At 37.6% G+C, this 22,538-nt stretch overlaps 1 protein-coding gene across 19 annotated transcripts in view; it reads right to left on the bottom strand.

Moving 5' to 3' along the window:
• Positions 1-22,538, bottom strand: part of Arpp21 (cAMP regulated phosphoprotein 21) — a 148,242-nt gene that overhangs the window by 103,050 nt on the left and 22,654 nt on the right. For 14 of the 19 annotated variants that reach the window (XM_026405624.2, XM_026405742.2, XM_026405601.2 and 11 more), the window contains 2 exons: positions 2,454-2,630; positions 594-760 (listed from right to left, as the gene is read on the bottom strand). In XM_026405624.2, coding sequence (XP_026261409.1) covers positions 594-722 — 129 coding nt within the window. In that variant the 5' untranslated portion in view covers positions 723-760; positions 2,454-2,630. Of the gene's footprint in view, positions 1-593; positions 761-2,453; positions 2,631-2,715; positions 2,782-4,044; positions 4,132-9,466; positions 9,554-19,164; positions 19,184-22,538 lie in introns of those variants that run through there. The other 5 variants (XM_026405636.2, XM_026405659.2, XM_026405616.2 and 2 more) reach the window with 5 other exon arrangements.

Raw genomic sequence — 22,538 nt, 5'->3', positions numbered from 1 at the left:
ACCATTTCTAAGTACCCTTTGTATTCCCTCTACCAAATCTCTTTCCCCTATAAATCTTAGTGTATTTAATTATAACACTTGTCCACTTCCTTCACTCACTGCCAGTCTCATACTTCCCCTATAGTGTTCTGACTCTGTTTGATAATAAGATTTAAACCTTAACTTGCCCACGAAGGTCACCAGAGCTATGTCTTTGACTTTTCTCAGTCAGCTGTGCATCAAATCTTCATCTTTCCATAGAATTGCAAGCCCATTTTTAAAACTCAGAGAGCCCAAAGGTGTCTCTGGAGAGGCCCTGCAGGTATCTCTCAAAGTGGTCTAGCAACTGGTCCTGGGATGATGTGTGCAAATTCGGTAATTAAATATGTTCCTTAGATATTTTTCATTTCAAAAGGCATTTTAGAGTATAGTTCAATCAAGAAAAAAAAATTATTCATAATTGGGAAAAGAGAGGATTAACATTAAATATTTCCTAACCATTTAACTAGTCAAACTCTTTTTAAAAAAGAAGAAACACATCTTCAAAGTATTTTAGAAAAGGAAGAGAAAAAAGCACACAGTGGTATGAGAATCGAGGGTCTATCCAGACTTACCTGCAATTCCAATTTCTCTTCTTCATCCAGACTTTCTGATTTCACTATGCCATTCTCTGGAGCGGCTGTCTCCTGCTCAGTCCTCCCTTCCTCCACTATCGCCTGGTTCAGGTCTCCTTGCTCAGACATTCTCCCAGATGCAAATTAAAATAACAAGGTTTGATGCCCTAGGAGGTTAAGATATCAGAAAACATCATCAGTGCCGCTAAAGTTTTGACTCTAATTGTTGACATTTTTCTTTTCTCCCTTTGTATTCAAATTCATATGAACAACTCAGGCATCCCCATCAATTTTATATGAAAAAGAGGATAAAAAGAGATGAAATCAAGTACCCAATGCACACATAAGAGGCAGATGCGGTCACCCCATCCACACCCTTCTGCACACACGCAAGCACACTTGTGATATACCTTGCCATCAAAACAGATCCACTAATCTTAGATGAAGACACATTAACTCCCACACAACTACCAGTGCCCATGCCCTGCTACAAAGTGGAGGAAGAAAATGAGAATAGTTCTCTAACTCTTGAATAGCTGAACTTCAACTTCTGGGTCAAGAGGTGGGAATGATGTTCTGCAGCATCTCTACAATGACTCCAAGATCATTTTCAAGTTTCAACCACAGACACACTTACCTAGTACAAAGAATATAGTATATTCAACAAGGGGCAAAAATCAACTGAAGAGGTAATAATTCAGTATAAATATGGGATCTAATTTTGGCAATAAACCTTTTAGGGTCAATATTTCCAGGCTTCAAACTGACAGCTACATTATTAAAAGCATAAGCCCTCTCCCAGGCTCCTGTCAGTTGCTGGTGCTGCAAGCCTGCAGAGGAAGTCTGGCAGGCAGCTCTAATGAAGCTATCGCGACTCAACTCCGCTACTCCAGGCTCACAAGAGTCTAGTATACAGACACTGGAAATGGCTTTTCAAAGTTAAAGCCTGTTATTGTTTTTTTTTTCCTCCCTACCTCCATAAAAATCTCTGACACTTCCCCTTCTGATGTGCTGTCAGAGAAGGCTCATGAATAATTTAGCACTGACTTCCTCCTTATTTTTTTAAGCAATGAGAAAGGAAAAGAAAAAGAAGGAAGGATGTAGGAAAAGAGGAAGGAAAAGTGGAGAGAAAGAGGCTATAACTGAGAAAGTTATTTTTTTTTCATAAAAATTCCCAAGTAACGACTGTCCAGTGATAATTAGTATTGGATGTTTCTTGGAGAGTGTTTAATTACCATTTACTAATTCAATTATTTTATTTCCAACTGGAAATAGGAAGCATAAGAAAAATCTATACCACAGCAATTTCTATTGCAAATTTGCTAAAATCTACCATGACAGAACAGATGGGATGTAATGATCTTTAAAATACACAGGCTCATTTTGGCAAAGGATTGTGGGAATGTAAAAGGAATAGTTTTCCTAAAGGACAGTGTTTTGAAGTCTTTAAGTGACTAATGATCAATGCTTTCAAGTTTGGGAAGGTTTTAGGATCCGGTGCATTCTGACAGATTTCTCAGATCCTACTGGCACTCAGTATGTGTGGTTAACAAATTAAAAGTTCTGTTTCCCACTAGCAAACAGCTTGTTTCTCAGTGTATTGAGTAGGGGGGAGGAGAAAGAACTTTGGTTGCCTTAACTCATTTATCAGAACATTTCAGTAAAAAAAGCAGATCATGACCAGATGTAAAATGGAGTGAACAAATTGAGCTCTAGTTTTCCAAACTACAAGCCAAACAAGCCTCTGATATGGATCCCCATCTACCGTGGTTACAGTCAGTGAAATGTTCCACACGAACAGGCACATTGGTGTCATAATAGTAAAATACAGATGAGGTGACAGTCAGAGAGGACCTTTACCTTTCACGCAGAATTCCTGCTGTAGGTCTTGGTGACTTACTAGCGGCTTCTGTCGTTCTACACCGGGAAAATCCACACAAGTAATCAGAGGCAACTGGCGTCCCATGTCCCCATTAACAGTTCAGAATGCCCATCTCCTTGCGGTTCCCTTACACAGTTTGACGCATCATCCTCAACCTGAAAAAAGACGAAAAGTAAATAATAATAACTGCAATAATCATGGTAGGGTGAAGGACAAAATAAATAAGACTGGTTTTCTAACACTAATGACCAGATTCCAGCAAATCACGTTCACAGCTTGATCCAGCTCCACCTGTCTCAAGCTGCCTGCTTCTTCTCTAATGAAGGCTACAGCCGGCTGTTCAAGTCAGAGCGGCACCCACGCAAGGAGCTAAAATTAACAATTGCATTATGCACTGAAGATTACTCACTTCAATTTTAACCTTTTTTAGTGAAATCTCGCACTTTGTGTTAAAAAAAATTAAAAAAAAAACAAGCTTGTGTGTTTGCCTCAATGAGAACCCAAATCACCTATGAGCAACAGCCTTGCCTCCTTTTTTAACCCAAGTCTTTGTCTTAATTATAGATTAATATGATATACTTTAATTCTGTTTCTGTGACTCTTTGTGAAAGTTACCTTAGTGAAGCAAATTTAAAGTTTCTGATTTAATGAAGCATTGTCTATAAAGATTTTTTTTTAAGTTAGGAAATAAAGAAAACTTTCCTATTGGGCATGGCTAAGAGAGCTCTTTTTACTCCACTTACAGTTCCAGAAGAATTCCTGATATCCCTGTTGCGTGGTGAACAGTCTATCCACACCCCTCCCTCCCCATTAGGATTGCTCCACCAGCTGGGCATTCTGTTTGACAGCGAAGAAACACTGTCAGAGGGATTCAAAGATTTGCAAACTCCGAATCTGTTGAAAACAATACATGCTATAATGTGCACTTTCTTTTGCTCACAACTCCTACAGGAGTAACAGCAAAGACAGCTTGAATGCAAACATAGAGATGGGCTCCTAATAATGTTTGCCAAAACCAAGCCCTATCTCTTTCCTCTTGCTGTAAAACTACTTGTACACACCTGCTAACTGCCAACAGCAGGCACACCTCTTCTATCTTATGCCCATCTGTGAAAACCCTAACTGCCCCCTTGCCATCCACCCTCCACCAGTTTAAATGAGCATGGCTGGTTCCTCACAGGATTTCACCGTGACTGTTCTAACAACACTCTGGGTTATGAAGCCAATTATTGTGCAAGAAGAAAACAACTGTTGAAAATACAATCACTTATAAAGGCAATAATTTCTGGATTTATTTATGCTTTATCAAGATGGGTAGTTTGTCTTTAAAACATGCATCTTTTGTTCTTGGATATCATATAGCTATTGAAAGATAAGCAAACATGCATTTAGAACAAAATGGATAGCTAGTCAACAGTAATTTGAATGTTTCAATTTTGACCAGCTGAATACTATAACTGACACTCAATATTAAATAGAAGTCACCGTGTCTTAAAATCAGGATCCATTAACTAACACACCCATCACCTAATTTTTCTTAGAAGAAACATCAGCAATCAGTGGAATTACCAAATGCTTTTTGGATTCTGTTTTCCTTTTCCCAAGTCGAATGAAGTTATCAACAGTCATCGCCAACCCCTTTGCCTTCTCTTTCTGACTGTCATATTTGTACAGTGGCATTTAATCCAGCAGGTGAAGGGCAATGCAGTTTGAAATCTGAGCCTTAGATACATGATTCCAGCTTCAGTAGGAGGATGCAAGATATAATTCTCTCCACAAAGAAAGAACAAACTGATATTCACATAACTAACTCCAAGCGCTAACAGACTGGATATATATGTGTGCGTAATTACCAGAACAGGGTTTTGAAATAGCACTGAGCTCTAAAGTCAGCGAGGTATTATTCTTGCATGCCTGAATCATAAAGTCATCATCTACCGAGATAAAAGAGAATATGGGCATATGGGAGTGAGCAGAGAGGAACATATGGATCACAAATATTTTTGTAACTGATTAAAATTGTTCTCTTTGCTAAGAAAGCCGTGCCAGGAAACCAGCCCTACTCCAGCATTCTGTTCCCCAAACTAGCCCCACCCTTCCATAGCCATTTAATCTCCATTTGTTCCACGTTCTCTCATTTGCACAAAGGACCCGAACTATATTTAATGAATATGTTTTTCTGCAACATTTTGTTAATAGATACTCTGACCAAATTTTAATTTTTAGAGTTAGAAGGATGGAAAAGGGAGGAGATGATATACAAATAAATACACAAAATAAAAGTTAGTGTAGTTCTCATCAATAGCAATGTAATTTTAACCATAATTTGGGAGTTATTATTTGATAGAGGCCAAAAAACGGTCCATAGGAAATTGATCAAAAATGCTAGCTGTATTTACAATGAAGACAATAATTCCATATTATATTTATGCTGTTTTTATTTCCTTAGCTTGCTTTAGATTTGAAGATCACAACAATTAGGATTGTGGGGATAAGATAAAGAGGGAAAGAGGAGGAAGACCCAGTACAAAGCACCAAATATTCTATCTTTACCACCAACAAACTGTGTCCTACTTTCGTGCATGTATCATATGTTAATCAGTGTGCTGCCGCGTAGGCAAAGCAAGATCAGGATTTGATTCAAATTCCAGCAGGGATTTAGTTCTCAGGGTGTATCTAAACCGGAAATTTAGGCTGAATTCTATTTGCAAGTTGTGAGCGTCAATTCATTAGTTACTTTCTACACAGTACTTATATTAAAACTTCACCCAGAGATGACTAATCTCATCCCAGATCAGTATAGATACTTTATAACGAAACCACACAGTCACATCTACTTATATGGACAATTGAAATGTTCCTCTTATAATTATATTTTCGTCTTTTTTAGCAGGTCACAGTTCTACAAATGAAAACCACTTGCATATCACAGTTACAGTAGACAGTTTTCAATTTTTTCACATGAAATACATAAACACTGCAGAACTGTATAAACCAGAATAGTACCCATTCTCAAAACAGTTACTCTGCTAACATTTTAAAAAGATTTTGAACCTGTAAAGTTAAATGTAAAGAGAAGATATTGGAATGTAAACCTTTCAGAAATGAAAGCAACAATGAGTACTCATTGATCATATCTTAGTAAGGTGTCCAAAAACATTAAGAAGAAATTTTCACATAAATTAATTTGCTAAAGAAAATTTTATCTTTTAATACATGCATGAGAAACACTCAACCATGAACTGTACCTTTTAATTAAACTCTTTTTGGTCAAACAAATACACAAATATTCCATAAGATTCTTGAGTCATCATGCAAATAATAAAATAATCAGAACACCATTTTGGAAGAAGAACCCAGAAGAAAAATAAAAAAAAAATCAATTCTTCATTTAAGAAAACAAATTTGGGCTGGGCATGTAGCTCAGTGGTAGGGTGCTTACTTACTTAGCATGCACAAGGCTTTGAGTTCTGTCCCCAGTACTCAAAAAAAAAAAAAAAAAAAAAAAAAAGGAATGTTAACATAAGATTTTAGGGAACTTAAATATATTACATAAATATTCTTGTTTAAGCTTAGTCAAAGAATTGGGCAGTTTAAAAACATAAAGTAGCTCATATGTAGAATTTCACTTTTTTTTTCTTTCATTGTAATAAACCTGAATAGAAAAATCACATAGGTCAATATTTAGCTGGATTACAACAATGACAAGAATGAATGCCAAAGCTTTGTAAAAAACAGCAGTTTTGTGGTAATATGAATGCTTCAAAACTAAACAAGTCTAATGTCAATGAAAACATCTAAAGCAAAAAGGTCATGTGCCAATGTTTCATTTCTTCATTCTTGTAACAAGTACAAAGATATTCTACAGTAAGACATGATATTCAGGTCAAATAACACAATCTCCCTTTGAAATTTTTTTTCTTTCTTCCAAGTATGACATGAATAAAAAATAAACAAATCAATATATGCTCCAAAAGATCAAGGCCAACAAATGATAGTACAAGAGGGAAAAGTGGTATTCTGCTTTACAAAATTTCCTCTGATATATGGATGACACATACATATACAAACTAGTTCTATGCTCTGGTTAGTACTTGATTGTACAGGTACCCAATAAGTTGTATCATCTTCTTAGCAGCCTTGTATTTGATAAATAAGATTTGCTAATTATCCATATAATGTGGACCCCACAAGATCAAAGAGATTAGGTAGGGGAAATAAGATGTTCAGAGAACATTTGCACCTCAATTGAAGTCAATGCACATGGGGCCAATGTGCCTCACCAAAAGAGGGTAATAAACACTATCAACTCTATACATTGTTTGTCCATAGCCTACTCTTGACATAGTTGAAGGCAGTGCAAATATCAAGCTATCATTAATCTGGGCAAGACAGCTAGATGGAATGGAGCACCTGATTGGTAGCATATGAATGACTTTCCCATCTTTTGGTATATTTTTTTATTGCAAACAAGCAAAAAAAAATATGACCAAAGTCAAAGACACAGAGACTGGGGTCAATGGTCTCCTAATGCCATGTTATAAAGTAAGCCCCAGCTATCTCTGAGTGCACTGAGGCTGATGCTGATTTTAGTTTGACTGAATGACCACTGGTACTTGTCCAAGGATTTGCAAATGGCCTCAACTTCCATAATCCATGCATTCTAACACTACTTTACATTTCCATCCTCACTCTATTAAGAGTCCAGCCATGATCTATCCAAATGTGGAGTATTGTCATCAACCTCTGACCAGGTATGAACTTTAAAAAAAGAGTGAAAGTACATACAGAACCACAGAGGTACAAAGAACCTTCAGACCAGCTAGTGTAGCTGACATCAAATACAGTGATTTGGACAAGATCCACCACCCTATAGTGGCAGATCTGGGTCACAAACAAAATCATTTTGATTGAAGGTCAGAGCTCTTTTCACAAATTCTTATCCTTTAATGATGCCTCTACTAGTAATCTAGACCATATTTACCTAATAGAAACAATTAATTTTCAAGATGTTGCAAGAGAGATCCACACATTTATTTTCACTGGATCACTATCTTCTTTCCCTGAGAATCAGCTCACAAATACGGAACAGAAACAGATATGAGCATATCTTTTAATAATAGCATGTGTGTTTCTTCCCTATTTTTATCCCCAAAATTTCATGGACATATTTGGGCCTCCAGACATTTGCTCAGTCCGTCTCTGAAAATCCTGAAAACCCACACACCATAGCTGTCAGAATGCCCTAAAAATGTCTGCTATCTGCCCAACTTCCTCTTTCCACACCCAGAGCTCATAGTGTCTATCTGTCCAGAGGCCACACAGAAAACTACATAGCTACATGATTCCCAGATAGAACATGCTCAGGTTTTGTAGAAAGCCATGTTCAGTTTTTAATATGAAATAATTCATTAGACTCTATATTGGTGACAGATCACATGTAATGCTGAGAAATGAGCATCTCCCTAATCTTTAAGGAAAAAAAAAAAGCAGGATCTTGGAGGTAAATAATAGCCCTTGTCTTCCTAATTGTAACTAAACCACATTTCCCAAGAATTTACAAATGCAGCTGGGATCTTGTAGACAATGCCCTATGACTTTGTAAAACAAAAACGTCCTTTAATATTTAGATCTTACAGGAATGCCATCAAGTTATACACTTACTCTGGATTATTTCTCTCAATTTCACTAATCTGTTATCTCCTACACCAAGCAGCACAATTGTAGAGACGGGAAGAGGCAATGATTCCCTGAAATGATACTCTTGCTGGATTTGTAGACCCTCGAACTTTTGCATTTTAAGTGTAATTCAATTCATTTCAATGCTTTTTTAAAAGTTTTTCTTTTTATCTGGATGCCAAGGAAATAATCCATTTTTTTTCAATTCTTTACATTGGCTATATCTTGGGATAGAACAAAGATTAATCACAAAATTCATGTCTTCCATTCTGGCTTAAAGGGTTCAAAAATATAAAATTCATCACAAAGGGGAGAGGCATTTTTAAGAGGGAGGAGAAATATTAATTTTAAAAATAATTAGGATGTCTGACAGGAACTCTTTTCTCCTTCATTCCTACAAGAAGTAAAAAAGGCATCTGTCATTTCAAAACAATGAAACTTAGCAAATGTGATGCAGTCATAGGAGCCAGAGTGGGAGCTAAGTGTTTGAGTTATTAAAACCTTCTTCACAGACAAGAAGAAAGGAACAGGCATTTAGATAAAATGAATAAAAGTCAAGAAAAACTGATGAATTGCTATTTTATGGGACTTTTGAAATGGCCACGAATGTCATTTTTTTCCTATATATAAATTAGGGGAAATCTGAGGTTTCCCATGAGGTTTCTGTTTTCCCTATATCATCCTATGAATATCCTGATACCTATCCGTTTGGGGTACCATAAATGCATGTGTCATGTCTTCCAGCTGCCTTTTCAGAATGACTATTAACAAATTCATCATTATTATATCTACTCTGAAGGAATCAGCATAGAAGGTTGAATTGTTTGTGTTCCTCCTCCACAGCAAAAATAATAAAATGATGTTTCCCAAGGACCAAAGATGTGGAAAGGCACTTCCCCAAAATAAAAAAGCAAAATGGAGGTGGAGGGATCTGTGATTGGAGAAGAATGATGGAGGAGGTGTGCTCTACTCCACAAAGGGAGGGAGAGTGAGGGCAGAGCATGGTTAACAGAAATGGATGTCTGCTGCCATCCCAAGCAGAGCAAGTAAAATGCCAGAGAAACTCAGAGACAGCTTCTAGTTACATCCGGGAGCTCAAGGCTATGATTTTGTGTTAACATCTAGATAGGAAGCTCTTTCTACAAAATCCAGCAACCACACTAATAAAGCAACAACCACCTTTTATTGAGTGCTTACTACAAGGGAAATTTTGGACCAAATGCTCTACATAGTTATTACGTTTTATACCCACATCAACTGCATTCATTTGTCACTAGCCTATGGTGAGGAATGCAAAAAGCTGCCTGCTTACCCTGGTCTCTTGAGTGTTAAGTCAGCTGGCTGATGGCTCCTTCAATCACTGGATCTCCTTAGGGCTCAGCAAGGCAGATGAGTCACTCTTTAACAAAGTAACAAATTTTAAGTAGTGAAAAACACTCTCTCCCTACTATTATGTAAGCCACACAATCATGTGGATTTTCTGCCTGTTTTGTCTAACTCTGTGTTAATCACTGAGAACTGCGCCTGGCACACAGTAGGATTTCTTGGCTAAGTGAATTAAAGGAGGAGCCATACTGTACCTGGACACCAGTCAGTGATGGACGGGTGACTTCACAATGCTTTTGCTTCCTGCATCTAAAAGCCAGACATCTGATCACTCTGAAACTTATTAACCCATGTGGCAAGGATTAAAATTTCCCTTAAATTTAACCAATAGCCACCAAAACTGACCCAATGGCAAAATCATGACATGCTCTGTTTGCATGGATCTCAAAATGCTTTGGTCTGACTAAGCTCCGTGAGTTGGGCCTAGCCATTGAAAAGAGAGCTGAAGCCAGGCTGGTGGCACACGCTTGTAATCCCAGTGACTTGGGAGGCTGAGGCAGGATGACTGCAAGAGTGAGGTCAGCCTTGTCAAATTAGGGAGGCCCTGAACAACTTAGTGAGACTCTGTCTTAAAATTAAAAAAAAAAATAAAAGGGGCTGGGGATGTGGCTCAGGGGTTAAGCCCCTCTGGGTTCAATTCCCAGTACCAAAAAATAAAACAAAACCTATAAATAAGTGCTGAAGCCTATTTAATGGGCACCTACTCTAGGAATATTTTGTGTCCCTAGCTAGGAACTGATCAAGGAAAGAGAGTGTGTTTGCAGCTGAAGGAGCTAACAAACTGACAACAGAAGTCAACACACGAAGATACCTGAGGGCAAACAATCCAGAGGATGAGAGCAAATAATGCAAACAATGTATGTCACTGCCAAGGTTAGACTTAAGTTTCCTCAAAGTTTTCTTGGTGGTTAATTTTTAAAAGCCATCTAAAGAAAGCTAATGAATAGAACTAACAGAAAACAGGGGCAATGGAAAAGATATTATCATTAAGGATAAAAGGAAGGCACCAAACCCCGAGCCTGAAGGAACTTGCAAGCGTGGGATGGTATCGACTGACTGCATGGTGGATTATAATTAAACTGCCCAGACATCTGGGCCCTGTTCATACTTCTGGGTGAAAGCATTTCCTCTAGGCAGCACTTCTTCTTTCCCAGTTGTCCTCTTGTCAATTGCTTCATGAACTTTCTCTGAGTGCTCTTTCTCACAGGACCCCCACCTGTGGGTCACCCCTCCCCTCAGGACAAAGCACGCAAGGGTGCAGAGGTGTTCATATGGCACCAAGGGGGATTGCACATGAGCATCACACCTCTTACACAAGCGCATCACAGTGATCTGCTCTGCCTTCTTAACCACGGGAGCTTTCCTCCTCTCAGGTGGTTTTCCTTTTTCTGCACACTGCAGGCACAACCATGAAAACCAAGAAGCCCCTGTGCTGAGATCAACATATTTGCTAGACAATAACTTAAGTGTCCAATAAACGAATCCTACTATCCCTCAGACTTCCTGTAAGAGAGTGCGCTTGAAATATAAACGGATGCATTCAACCTTGGCCTATTTATTTATTTATTCTGGTGGGTAAGCAACAATGTGATGGAGTTTTCCTCACAATTAAACTTCTATAAAACTATTCAATTGGGTGTGGTGGCGCACGCCCATGATCCCACAACTCTGGAGGCTGAGGCAGGAGAATTGCAAGTTGAAAGCCAACATTAGCAGTTCAGCAAGTCCCTAAGCAATTTAGAGAGACAGAAGGCTGGGGATGTTGCTCGGTGGTTAAGCAACTCTGGGTTTAATCCCTGGTTGAAAAAAGAAAAAAAAAAAAAGGTAGGTGCAAGTGAGTAACAACACATCTACCTCAGAACTAAGAAAGGGTGCAAAGGGTGAAAGGGTGTAGTTCAGGACCTCAAGTGTTTAAGGAAAGGTGGCCTAAGTATCCTATTGGATGTTTCCTTTCCTGGAAGACAAGGAAAGCAGCTGGGAAGTGAAAGGAGCCATGCACCTTTGGAGAGAAGACTTACAGAGACTCTAGTAGAATAAAACAGAAACCAAATACGCAGAAGACTGTCTCTAAAGCTTTTATTCCTAAATATGGAGGGTTTGGTCAAGTTTAAATATAAGCATTCTAAAGGAATCTTCCAGATGATGCATATCAGCACTAGGTTAAGTTCCCTGAACAGCAGGGTACGTGTATGCTGCTTCACACAGAACAGGAACTCAATCTACCCCAGTTTACTCAGAGAACAAAAAGAAAAGCATTTCAACAACCTCAAAACACATTTGGAGAAGAATCTATGTTTTTCTAGTATGCCCATGATTTGGCCAGAAGATAATTTCCTACTGAAAACATCTGACCTGGTGTACATCTGTTTGTGTTGGGCAGTCCTTGGGCTCTGAAGTCATCTGTGGCCATGCTGATTGGACCTCAGATGCCCTGTTTGGATAGTTACTTACAGAAAATATGTGGTTAAAAGGCTATAGATTGAAGTTGGTCCACCTGATGCCTTCAATGTCAGAATTGTAATCATATGCCCACTCTGTCTGAAACAGATGATGGAACATAAAGATTTCATTCCCTCCCTGCCCTATACCTGACTTTATGCATTTTTTAAATTAATACATTCTTGCTTAAAGGGACAATGAAGGAGGTAGTTACATTCAAAATTAAAAAGCATTGCCAGTGAATGTCATCTGCCTGATGAACTCTCCTCTATGCAAACTTTCCAACCAGTTTTTCAATCTTGCAAAAGTGGAATTAAGGAAAATGGTGTTTGCTTTCTGAAGTTCCCTTATTATAAACTAATTAATGCCAACCATTCACATCTTATAACAGCTTGCCAGGTGTGGTGGTACACACCCGTAATACCAGCTACTCAGAGATTGAGGCAGGAGGATCTCAAGTTCAAAACCAACCTCAGTAACTTAATGAGGTCCTGTCTCAAAAAGAGCTGGAGATATTGCTCAGTAGTCAAACTCTTCTGGGTTCAATTCCTAGTGCCTCCCACCCCCCAACCCCCACCAGAAAGAATAGCTGCTATAAATTCTGTGAGTTTTGAAAAGAAGTGAGAGAAAACAAGTTCTCCTACCATTCTAAATGAAGGAACTGGCAAAAAGTATAGCTGACATCAGAAAGCACAAGGTCAAGTCTGGACTTAGGTGTATAGTCCCATGACCACTGAAGGAAAACAGTTAAGTTGTGTTCAGAAATTCCCCATGGATGCCTGATGATGAATTTGAAGATTTGGGGCTTTAATTCATGGACTCATAATGTTTAAGATAAGAGCTTAGAAAGGGCTCTTGGTTTTGTGCACAGGTGACATGAAAAGACAAAAGAATTTTGAAGTGCACTTACTTTTCAGAGATTTCAATAGAAGAAAACTCCTGATGAACTCAATGCAGACTGACATTTCCGGGGGAAAAAACACAGGAAGCTAAATCAACCACTTCGATTTTTCTAATGTGCAGCCTTGCTCTTAAAAAGCAAATGTGCTATGGCATCCCTGCAACCAAGGAGACAACCTGATCTCTAGAATTGAGGTTGAATATCTGTTATTACACCAGAGAACAGAAACATTAGAAAGTGTAGTTGTTCAAAGTTTGCAGGAGTGTGTACCCAGGCTATAGATATGGAAAATTGCAGGGTGAGATTATCTAGCAAAAAAATTAAATTTATGATTTGATATATCACGGAAGTGAAATATCTGTCAATCTTATGTGATATACAATACTCAGCTTTTGAGCTAATGGCATATTTGTAAAGCCTTCATGATTTTAAATATAGATAAGAAAATTCAGTAGTTGCATTCATAATATATAGCAAGGCGTTTTCCAAAGCAGAATCTTTTTTTGTTTATTGGGTATAGAATCCTTAATACAAAGTCCAAAGCTTAAATTTGGAGAAAATTTATATGATGATTAAAATTCATAATTGTTCTCTACTTATGATGATAAAAAAGGACAGAGGAGAGGAAGGAACAAACCAATGAAAGAAGGAGGAACTCTCTTGCAAAAGTAATATATAAAAATGGAATATGAAGTATTGGGAGCAATTTGTGATGAAATCTGTAATAAAATTTATTTCTCACAAATAGATATAAAACTATGAAAACAACAAGTCATTCAGGACTTTTTACTAGTACCTAACAGAGAGATTTTATGATTACAGATAAAAGGTATAATGGAAATAGCATTGTCCTATGTTAATGATAAAATGGTATATAGAAAAATGTGCTCTGTGCTTTTAACAATTTTTTTTATTTCACTAAAAAAGAGAAGAAGATTCAAAGAAGATAAGAATGCAATAAGATCTGCAGCCTCACAGAAGATATCTGCATGATGACAAGAGGAGTGATTTGGATCTAAAAGTTCCAAATAATCCTATTCATGTTTACACAAAAGACAACTTTTCACCTTACAAGGCATTATTGGTATCCTAATTTTAAATGTTTGTATGTGTGTATATACTTTGTGTCATCTGAATGTAGGCTATTTGCAAATGTACAAATGTGGGATCCCAGGTATTTGAAATCTTGTGTGGTCCAAAACTATCTGTACAGCCTAGAAGGTTCTATTTTCGATTCTGGAAGTGCTGGCTCTCTGTGGCCTGATTACTCTTCTGTGGCTTGAACATGACCAGAAATGTCATGTCCAGATCAGGTCAAGATTGCTCTGAACTTCAGAGACCCTGGCAGGAGTGAAGGGAAGAGTAGCCAGCCCACAGAGCATACCAGCGATGGGGTCTACCAGCAATACATTGGGCTCCCCAAGATGGCAAGCTTAAGGCTACCTACAAAAGTGAAAATAAATGCTGTCCATCTAGTTAGATGGACTTGCTCTGGCACTCATGTGTGGGTTTATGAAGCCAATTTTGGAACATATTTCCTTTAAAAAAATGCCCTGATTTAAACAAAATCTACCTTAGGACCTGTTTGTTTTCTTCATATAGCTGGTTGAATGGCCTGGGTTTTCTTGCAGACTTTGTGACATGGCAATATGATCAGAAATTGGCTAGAAAATTTAGGAAACCTCCTCTTATAAGGTATTATGGTGCAACATTTTCTTTCTTTCCCCAAAGTTACGTATGCAAATAAAGTTGAAATATACTTCTAGGGGTTTTTTGTTTCTGTTTTATGTGCTGAAAATGTAATTGAACTTTTTAGGCATGTCTCTGGCAGCTTTTGAAAGATAATTGCAGGACTGGTCGTTTCTTAAAATAAACACTGGAACAAAAGTTTATTTTCTAGCTGGCAATAATAAGTAATTGATATCCTATTCATCACCATGGCCTATGTAGTCTCTAGACATCTTAATATAAACTTTTTTCACAAACAAGTTCCTATGCATACATACACATAGAAATGTATGTGTGTGTGTGTATATATAAATATATATATATATATATATATATATATATATATATATATATATATATAGATGTTGAATATATATGTGATACAATAAATATAACATTTATTAATATAGCTTTCTTTCAAAAATAAAATCAGAGATGCCTTGCAATGAAAAGTAGCAAAGTTTTCTGAGAGAAGGAAACTGTCCATCTCTTGGGAAGGAAATTTGTATTTTCCTTTTGACCAATTGACTTGATGAGTTGATGAGTTCCTTTGTGTTGTTTTTGTTTGTTTTTTCAGAAAGGAAGTGCTGCAGGTGATGTTCAACTTGACAGACAAGATCAAGTCACCATTACTTCTACCCAACTGCAAAGCTGGTAGGAGCCCAGGCTATGAAGATCTTCCTTTGAAAATCAGTATCTCTTCAAGATTGTACATGTTGTCCAAAAGTCTGCCCCACTACTGACTTTCAAAGTACATTATTTTGGAGTGATGCTATATGCTATATGCATACAGTTGCAAATTTTTAATTGTGAATTGGCATGCTTTATAGTCCTATTTCAGAAAGATCACACATTCCTTTAATTAGCAAGAAGAAATGTTCCATGCCTTTTTCTCTTCTTTTAATTCAACATCTCTCCACAAGGCATAAAAAAGAGAGCAAAGCTATATATGGAGCCCAATTTTCAATGATCATTGTATAAAAAAAAAAAACAACAACAACAAAAATTGCCATTTCTTCAGAAAGAATGTGAAAATTATTTATGCTTTTCTCACAGAAGTTGTTTAAAAATAAGTTTTTAGTATACTAAAACATCAAATAAAGTGTCTAATTTTTGGTAATTCTTTGAAAAATAAATTACTTACTTGATGAATTAATAGATAAATTTAACCAGTCATGAGATTATAGTGCCTAATCAGAATTTAAAACACTGTGATCTCATTTCCAAACTAAAAATTAGTTACCAGCCATCATTATCATTATCACTGCCATAAATGACATTGGTAAATAAAGCTAACTTTACTCTAATACAATTTGAGGTTTCACATAAAAACAAAGTAAAACACAAATATAAATAGAGAGTGTAAAATAACCTAGTTTTAGGGTGGAAGAAGGTAAGTCATAGAGACATTAAGTATCATATCAAACTTTAATTCTAAGAAGGGACGAGAGCAGAGTTCAAATTCTGACAGACTGATTCCGAAACTTCAACTTCATCCATACACAGTTTTTTGTTGTTGGTGGTGGTGCTGAGGTCTGAAACCAGAGCCTTGCCCATACTAAGCCTGGCTTTTACCACTGAGCTACATTCCTCCATATACTTCTGGAAGGAAGGAGGGTGACAATCACAACATGCCTGAGGGTAAATAACAAAGTGATATCAGAGGCAAATCAGGTCAAGGGATTCACCAGAGAGAGTTGAGGTCACAGGTATATTCAAGGCTTTTCAAATGAAATGCCTTACGTTTATAGCCATAAAATAATTAAAAATAGAAAAAAAATTCAAATGCCTATTTGCAGTGTTAATCACACAGTGGCTCATGTTCATGGTTGCAGTGTAATTACTCATTTCATCAGAAAATAAGAAAGTAAAGACAATGCAAAAATTTGTTAATAAAACTATCAGTAATGCTAAGTGAAGTTAGCCTATCCCCCCAAAACAAATGTCAAATGTTTTCTCTGATATAAAGTGATGACTCATAGTGGGGTAGGGAGGAGGAGTATGGGAGGAATAGATGAACTCTAGATAGGGCATAGGAGTAGGAGGGAAAGGTTTAGCAATGATGGTGAAATGTGATGGACATCATTATCCAAAGTACATGTATGAAGACACAAATTGGTGTGAACATACTTTATATGCAGAGATATGAAAAATTGTGCTCTATATGTGTAATAAGAATTGTAATGCATTCTGCTGTCATGTATTTAAAAACTAAAATCAATTAAAAAAAGAATAATCACATTTAATCAAGTGTACAATGAAAGGAATTTAGTCTGTGAAAAGGCATATTTTAACTAAATGTCAAAGACAAAACAAAGGGAAAATACACTACACACAAACTACATAATTTAATAAAATGCCAAAAGAATCTCAAGACTAATTAAATAAACATTTAAATTCTCATAAAATATGCTCTGTGCTTGGACTAAATACCAAAATCAAAACAACTCAAATTCATTAACAACGAAGTCAAGAATAACTGCAGGTATGACTGGGCTAAAATTTCTTGATAATTCAAGGATGGAACCACTGACTTGAATATTTCTTTAAGCTTACTTTTCTCTGTACAGAACTAATCAAAGAGCTTTTTTGGCATTCTTCATGTATATTGTATATTAATCTACTTTACTGAGAAGCCCCAAATAGGTTTGTCACTTTTAATCAGCTCCTGCTTCTAGCCAATGTTCCTTGAGTAGAGAGGTTGGAGTTAAGGGTCTGAGGAGAAAAGAAAAGACCAGTTGCACCATCTCCCCATAAGCAATGACCTGGTTATTTTAGAAAACATAACACATGCATCCTATCATTTTTCCCTCCAAAACTATTAATGAATAGGATAAACTTCATGCCTTCATATATTCTGCATGTACCCTTTAGGAGACTCATGGAGGCATGAGTAGGTTCATCAAGAATTGAATAGTTCATTAAGTAGCTTTTCAGCAGCCCAGAGCTTTTAAATGGGAGGATCCTTTTATGAACTTGTGTGGTATTTACCCAGAGCATTTTTGTCTTGTTTCTCCAATAATGGAAATAGCTAAATCCCAAATGCCTGATATAATCTCTTATCTTCAAATGGATTTGTTTTTATTATATAAAGCAACTCTATGGTAAGTCATTTTAAAAGTCATTACCTTTCGCTATGTAGAAATAGATATGCAGATGTGTGTCTAAGTGAACACTTTGATTGTGTAGGTATTTATAGAGTTCATAATTTCCCTCTTCAATTTTTTTAACTTCAGAATATAAATCCGCATAATCTGATCTGAGAGATTTATTATATCATTAACACATTTTTAAAAACAAGCTTAAGGGCTGGGGATATAGCTCAGTTGGTACAGTGCCTGCCTTGCATGCACAACGCCCTGGGTTCAATCCCCAGCATCATGAAACACACACACACACACACACACACACACACACACACACGCTTAAGCTAAAGGCAATGCATTGTCCAAAATGACATATCTATATGCATAAGTCACACAAAAACTTGGATTCTGTTCTTCCTACTGCTAGTCCAATATTTTTCCCAGCTGCTTTCATGCATATGTGGACAGACAAATGTAAACTAAGTCATGTTTATGTTAAACTTATACACTCTGGGGCCTGGGGCTGTAGCTCAGTGGTAGAGTGCTTGCCTAGCACGTGTGAGGCACTGGGTTCAATCCTCAGCACCACATAAAAATAAATAAATAAAATAAAGGTATTATATCCATCTACAACTAAAACATATTTTTTAAAAAAACTTATACATTCTGAGTTCAGATATAACCTAAGATTTACTTTAAAAAAGAATCCCTTTAAGACATACAAATTCAACCAGTCCAAAGGAGTGAAAGTTTTTGTTATTTTCAGCAATCTAAAATTTTTTTAATAATTTGAATGTCAGACAAGTGTCCCTCAAATGAGGCTACACACACACACACAAAAAAAAAAAAATAGCAGGTGCGTTATGTCACTCAGAATATGCAAGTGACACTCCTCTGAGGCCCCTCCCCAAATGCCAGATCAGGCCACATAGCAGCCTGGAGTCTGTTCCAGCTCTGAGAACAGAGTAGCAGCTGCTGGGATTTGGCTGAAGCTCAAGTCTCAGCTGTATTCTTGGCCTCCTGCCTCCTCCAGCCACTTACTAAGGGCGCATGACCAAGGAAACAGCTGAGCCCCCACCTCAAAGAGGAAATGCAACAGCCGCAACCCCCACCACCACCTGCTCCAGAGCCAAACAACCAACAAAGTCCTGCTCATTCCACAAGGGTGAAGTGGACTGCTGATTCACTCCAAGGCATGCCAGGGCCTTTCACACTGAGGACAGAGCCCAGCAAAGACATGGTCTAACAGGGCTCTGACAGAGTCATCAGTGGATCTGAATTGTAGGGAGTCAGAAGTGATTTAGATGTTCAAGTAGCAAGGTTTTAGTTAGATCCCAAACACTGCTTTAGACATTTACAATTTCCCTCAGATACTTCTTTACTAAACAGAAATTTTGATTTAGGCTTTTTACTGGGACCCCCCAAATTGCCAAGACCCTAAGAGGCTGGTCAGATGACTTCCATGCTCACCAAGTTCCAGAGGAGACTCCTCAATTATACAGCAAAATTATAAACTGAAGCGAACACCTTAGATGCCCAGCACCTTTATTGATCTGTGACTTGGGACATAGCCCTTGTGGATGCCGTGGGACACTGAGATAGCCTCAGACATCAGCACACAGTCCAAGTTCAAATCCAGTTCCCGTAGCCAAGCCAGGACAGTGGAAATGTGAGCAGCCAGCAGCACTGCTCCGAAGGACTGTGGGGGTGGGCATGCCACTTCCCAGAATCACGGCTCTGACAGCTTCAACTGCAGTCACGTCAGTGCTATTAAGAGACATTCCTGACTTCAAGCATTGTGAAATCTCACCCCGCTCTGAGAGCACACCCTTCCGGCTCTGTCTCTGATCAACACGGAGGCTGTGCCTTATGCTATTAAAAATTCTTCTGGAACACGAAGGGCAAAATATTGACACTCTGTGGTGCGTACATTTATCTCCATTTAGTACATGTTTTGAAAATGTCCATGATAAAAAGTTCTTCTGGATTAAGTTCACTGTCAGATGATTCAGTCCAGGTGGGAGAGACCCTGATTTGTACGTAATTTATGATCATTTCTAGGGATAATATGAGAGACCTGAGAACTTCTTATAGATCATAGGTTCTTTGAAAAAACTGACCAACATCTAATGAAGATTTTTTTTTATCCCTAGCATCGATACATGACAATTTTTGTTCAACAGAGGGGTTGAGATATATCTGTGCCAAGGTATCGAGGACAATCTGGTGTTAATCTTTTATCTTCCCAGTAGACTTCAGGTGTTGGGCACTAATCTCCTTTTGAGGACTTGTTTCCTCTTGAAGGACTGTCTCAGCTGCTAGAGCTGTATCACCTCCCACCACACCCCTTCCTAAAGGAGTCCACATCTAATAACCTAGTAACTCTTCAAGCAGGGCCTATAGGGCCTGGTCAGCCATGCATGGGACATTCTGAAGGCCAATGACAATAAAACCCTTGTTAAGAATCTATCTGCAGAGGTCCCTGTGGGATTGGCAGAGACTATCCTCGTCTTTTGGGCTGATTGTAGCTCACCGTTTCCCTCTCCCCATCTCACTCCTCTTCCTGCCCCATCCAAGGTGTTGATCCCAAAAACTCTCCTTAATAAACATCCTGTGCTCTAAATTCCAGCTCAGAGGTTGCTTCCTAGAATCTTACCTTCAACACCTGGGCACGGCCTTTTAGAAGGCTGAAAACACTATGCAGTGACAATAAAACCCGTGTTAAGAATCAATCTTTAAACCACCTCCACCTCCTCTAAATCGCCTCTCAAAACCCTTCTATCTCATCACTTCATCAAATCTTGCAATACTTGTAAAGCTCCTAAAGCATGTATATAGTATGCACATGTTTACCAATCAGCAACTCTGGTTATTGGTTCATATGTGGCCACATTTAATTCTTATAAAAAGAAAAAAAAATAAACAATTACCACTTTCCTCCAAAGTTGTGAATTCTCATCTACACATGACATATGATTCTGTTTTGTTCTGTTCTGTTTCTTACTTTACTTCTAACTCATAGAGGGCACTATAATGCTACATAAACTCTAACCCCAAATTTAAGTATGGCTATTTGCAGTCATCTCCAAAAATTACATCTCTAATTTAAATCTCAAAATCACCAGCAGTTAATACTATGTCTGACACATAATAGGAACTCAAGATATCATGATAACATATTAGTTACTACTTATAAAATGTTAATCAGCTTATATAAAGTTACCTCATTTCCCTCACAACCTTTCACAGTTAGTGATCTTTCACTGTTTCTCTTATACACATGGAACAACCCAAACTCAGTGAAGCCGAGAAGCTTCCCAAGGTCATAGAACAAATCAAAAGGCATCAACTCTGCCTCACTTTCTGCTGGAAAATATGCATATATGCATTATTATTGATTACCTAAAATGCTCTTTGGGGAAAGAGGTGGGACATAAAAAAAGCTCAATTAGAACAGAATATAGATTTTTTTAATTTTATAGTTCATCATAAGGTATTTACAAATGTTCTTCTTTCTCTATGCTGCATTTACTTTCAAGTTTCAATAATCCTTGCAGAGCATGTACACAACCTCTTCAAAATGCTAGTAAAGGAACAGCCTAAACAATTATAAGAGCAGGTAACACATCATGTTCCTACGTGTTGAACGGGACTCTGTGGGCTTTCCTGGTAAGGACTCAGAGTCACTTTATCTCATTTGATCTTTGTGTCCCATTATTCATTCATGATTTCTTTCTGTGAATACGCCTCAAGGTGCTGAAGTGTTAGCATCATGAGTCATCATTCTCATAAGTGCAGTTCGATAACTGATTTTCATGTACAACAATGGATCCATAAAAGAATGCCAAATTCTATTCCATATTTGATGTTTGCATGTAAATACGGCAAGGAAAAACCTTTAGTCTCTTGGAGGATATGGCTTTAATTGTCCAGACAATCCATGTGCATGTGCTCATATGTGTAATCAGCCCTTCATAATCCCACTGGAGTTGATAAGCAATTATTTATTCAGCTGCTATTTGATGCAAGGCCCTTTACTAGATAGAAAGTATGAAGGGTGCAAAGATAGAGATCATATATTTCTTGATAGCACCTGCATTCAATAAATGTATAATCTGCTGAAAACAAGGAGTTCATCAATTTAGCTTTCCGAGTACTTATTTCTTTGTTTTCAGTAAGTGCACTAAACAAAGAATTCCAAACAAATCTCTCCAGGTACTCCACTAATTTTCAAAGAAAATATGTAGTTGAGGCTCAGGCATGATAAAATAAAAAGAGAAAAGAAAGGAAGAAAAAGATTATTCATCCAATAATATGAAGAGAGTATTAACTTACAAGTAAGAACAGAAACATTTACTCAGAATCCTTAGTTAAGGGCTAGTAATTCTCCATTGAGGTCTGACAACTACCCTTTGAGAACTTTGAGCATGAAGTTAGTTGTTATCTTAACCTGTTGTTATACACACGGAAGAGTTAGAAGCAGCCATTCTCCTACCCTCCCTGAGAATCCAAGTATGGCTCTCCATCCCAGATCTTTCACCTGGGATGGTATAGTGCAGATCCCAACAGCACAGGCTACAGTCAATATCTACAATGGTTTAACAGAGCAAAGGATCAAGGTTAACTGACGGTAAACCCCTAGGGTATTTATGTGGCAACAGGGCAGAATCAGAATTCAGACTGCTCACATTTGAAAGGATCAAATCAGAATCAGAAGCTGAAGCCAAGAGTAAGCATAGAGAGATGTGGGACAAGCCGTGATCCTGTGATGACTGAGCCAACTATTTAAAGATGTCATTTGGCTTTTTTTCCCAGAGGTGTGAATAGACTAACCACCTGTATTC

The sequence above is a fragment of the Urocitellus parryii genome, chromosome 3 (assembly GCF_045843805.1).
Source record: "Urocitellus parryii isolate mUroPar1 chromosome 3, mUroPar1.hap1, whole genome shotgun sequence".
Lineage (NCBI taxonomy): Eukaryota > Metazoa > Chordata > Mammalia > Rodentia > Sciuridae > Urocitellus > Urocitellus parryii.
Note: the sequence above shows the minus strand (reverse complement) of the source record. Positions and strands in the feature narration are given on the sequence as shown.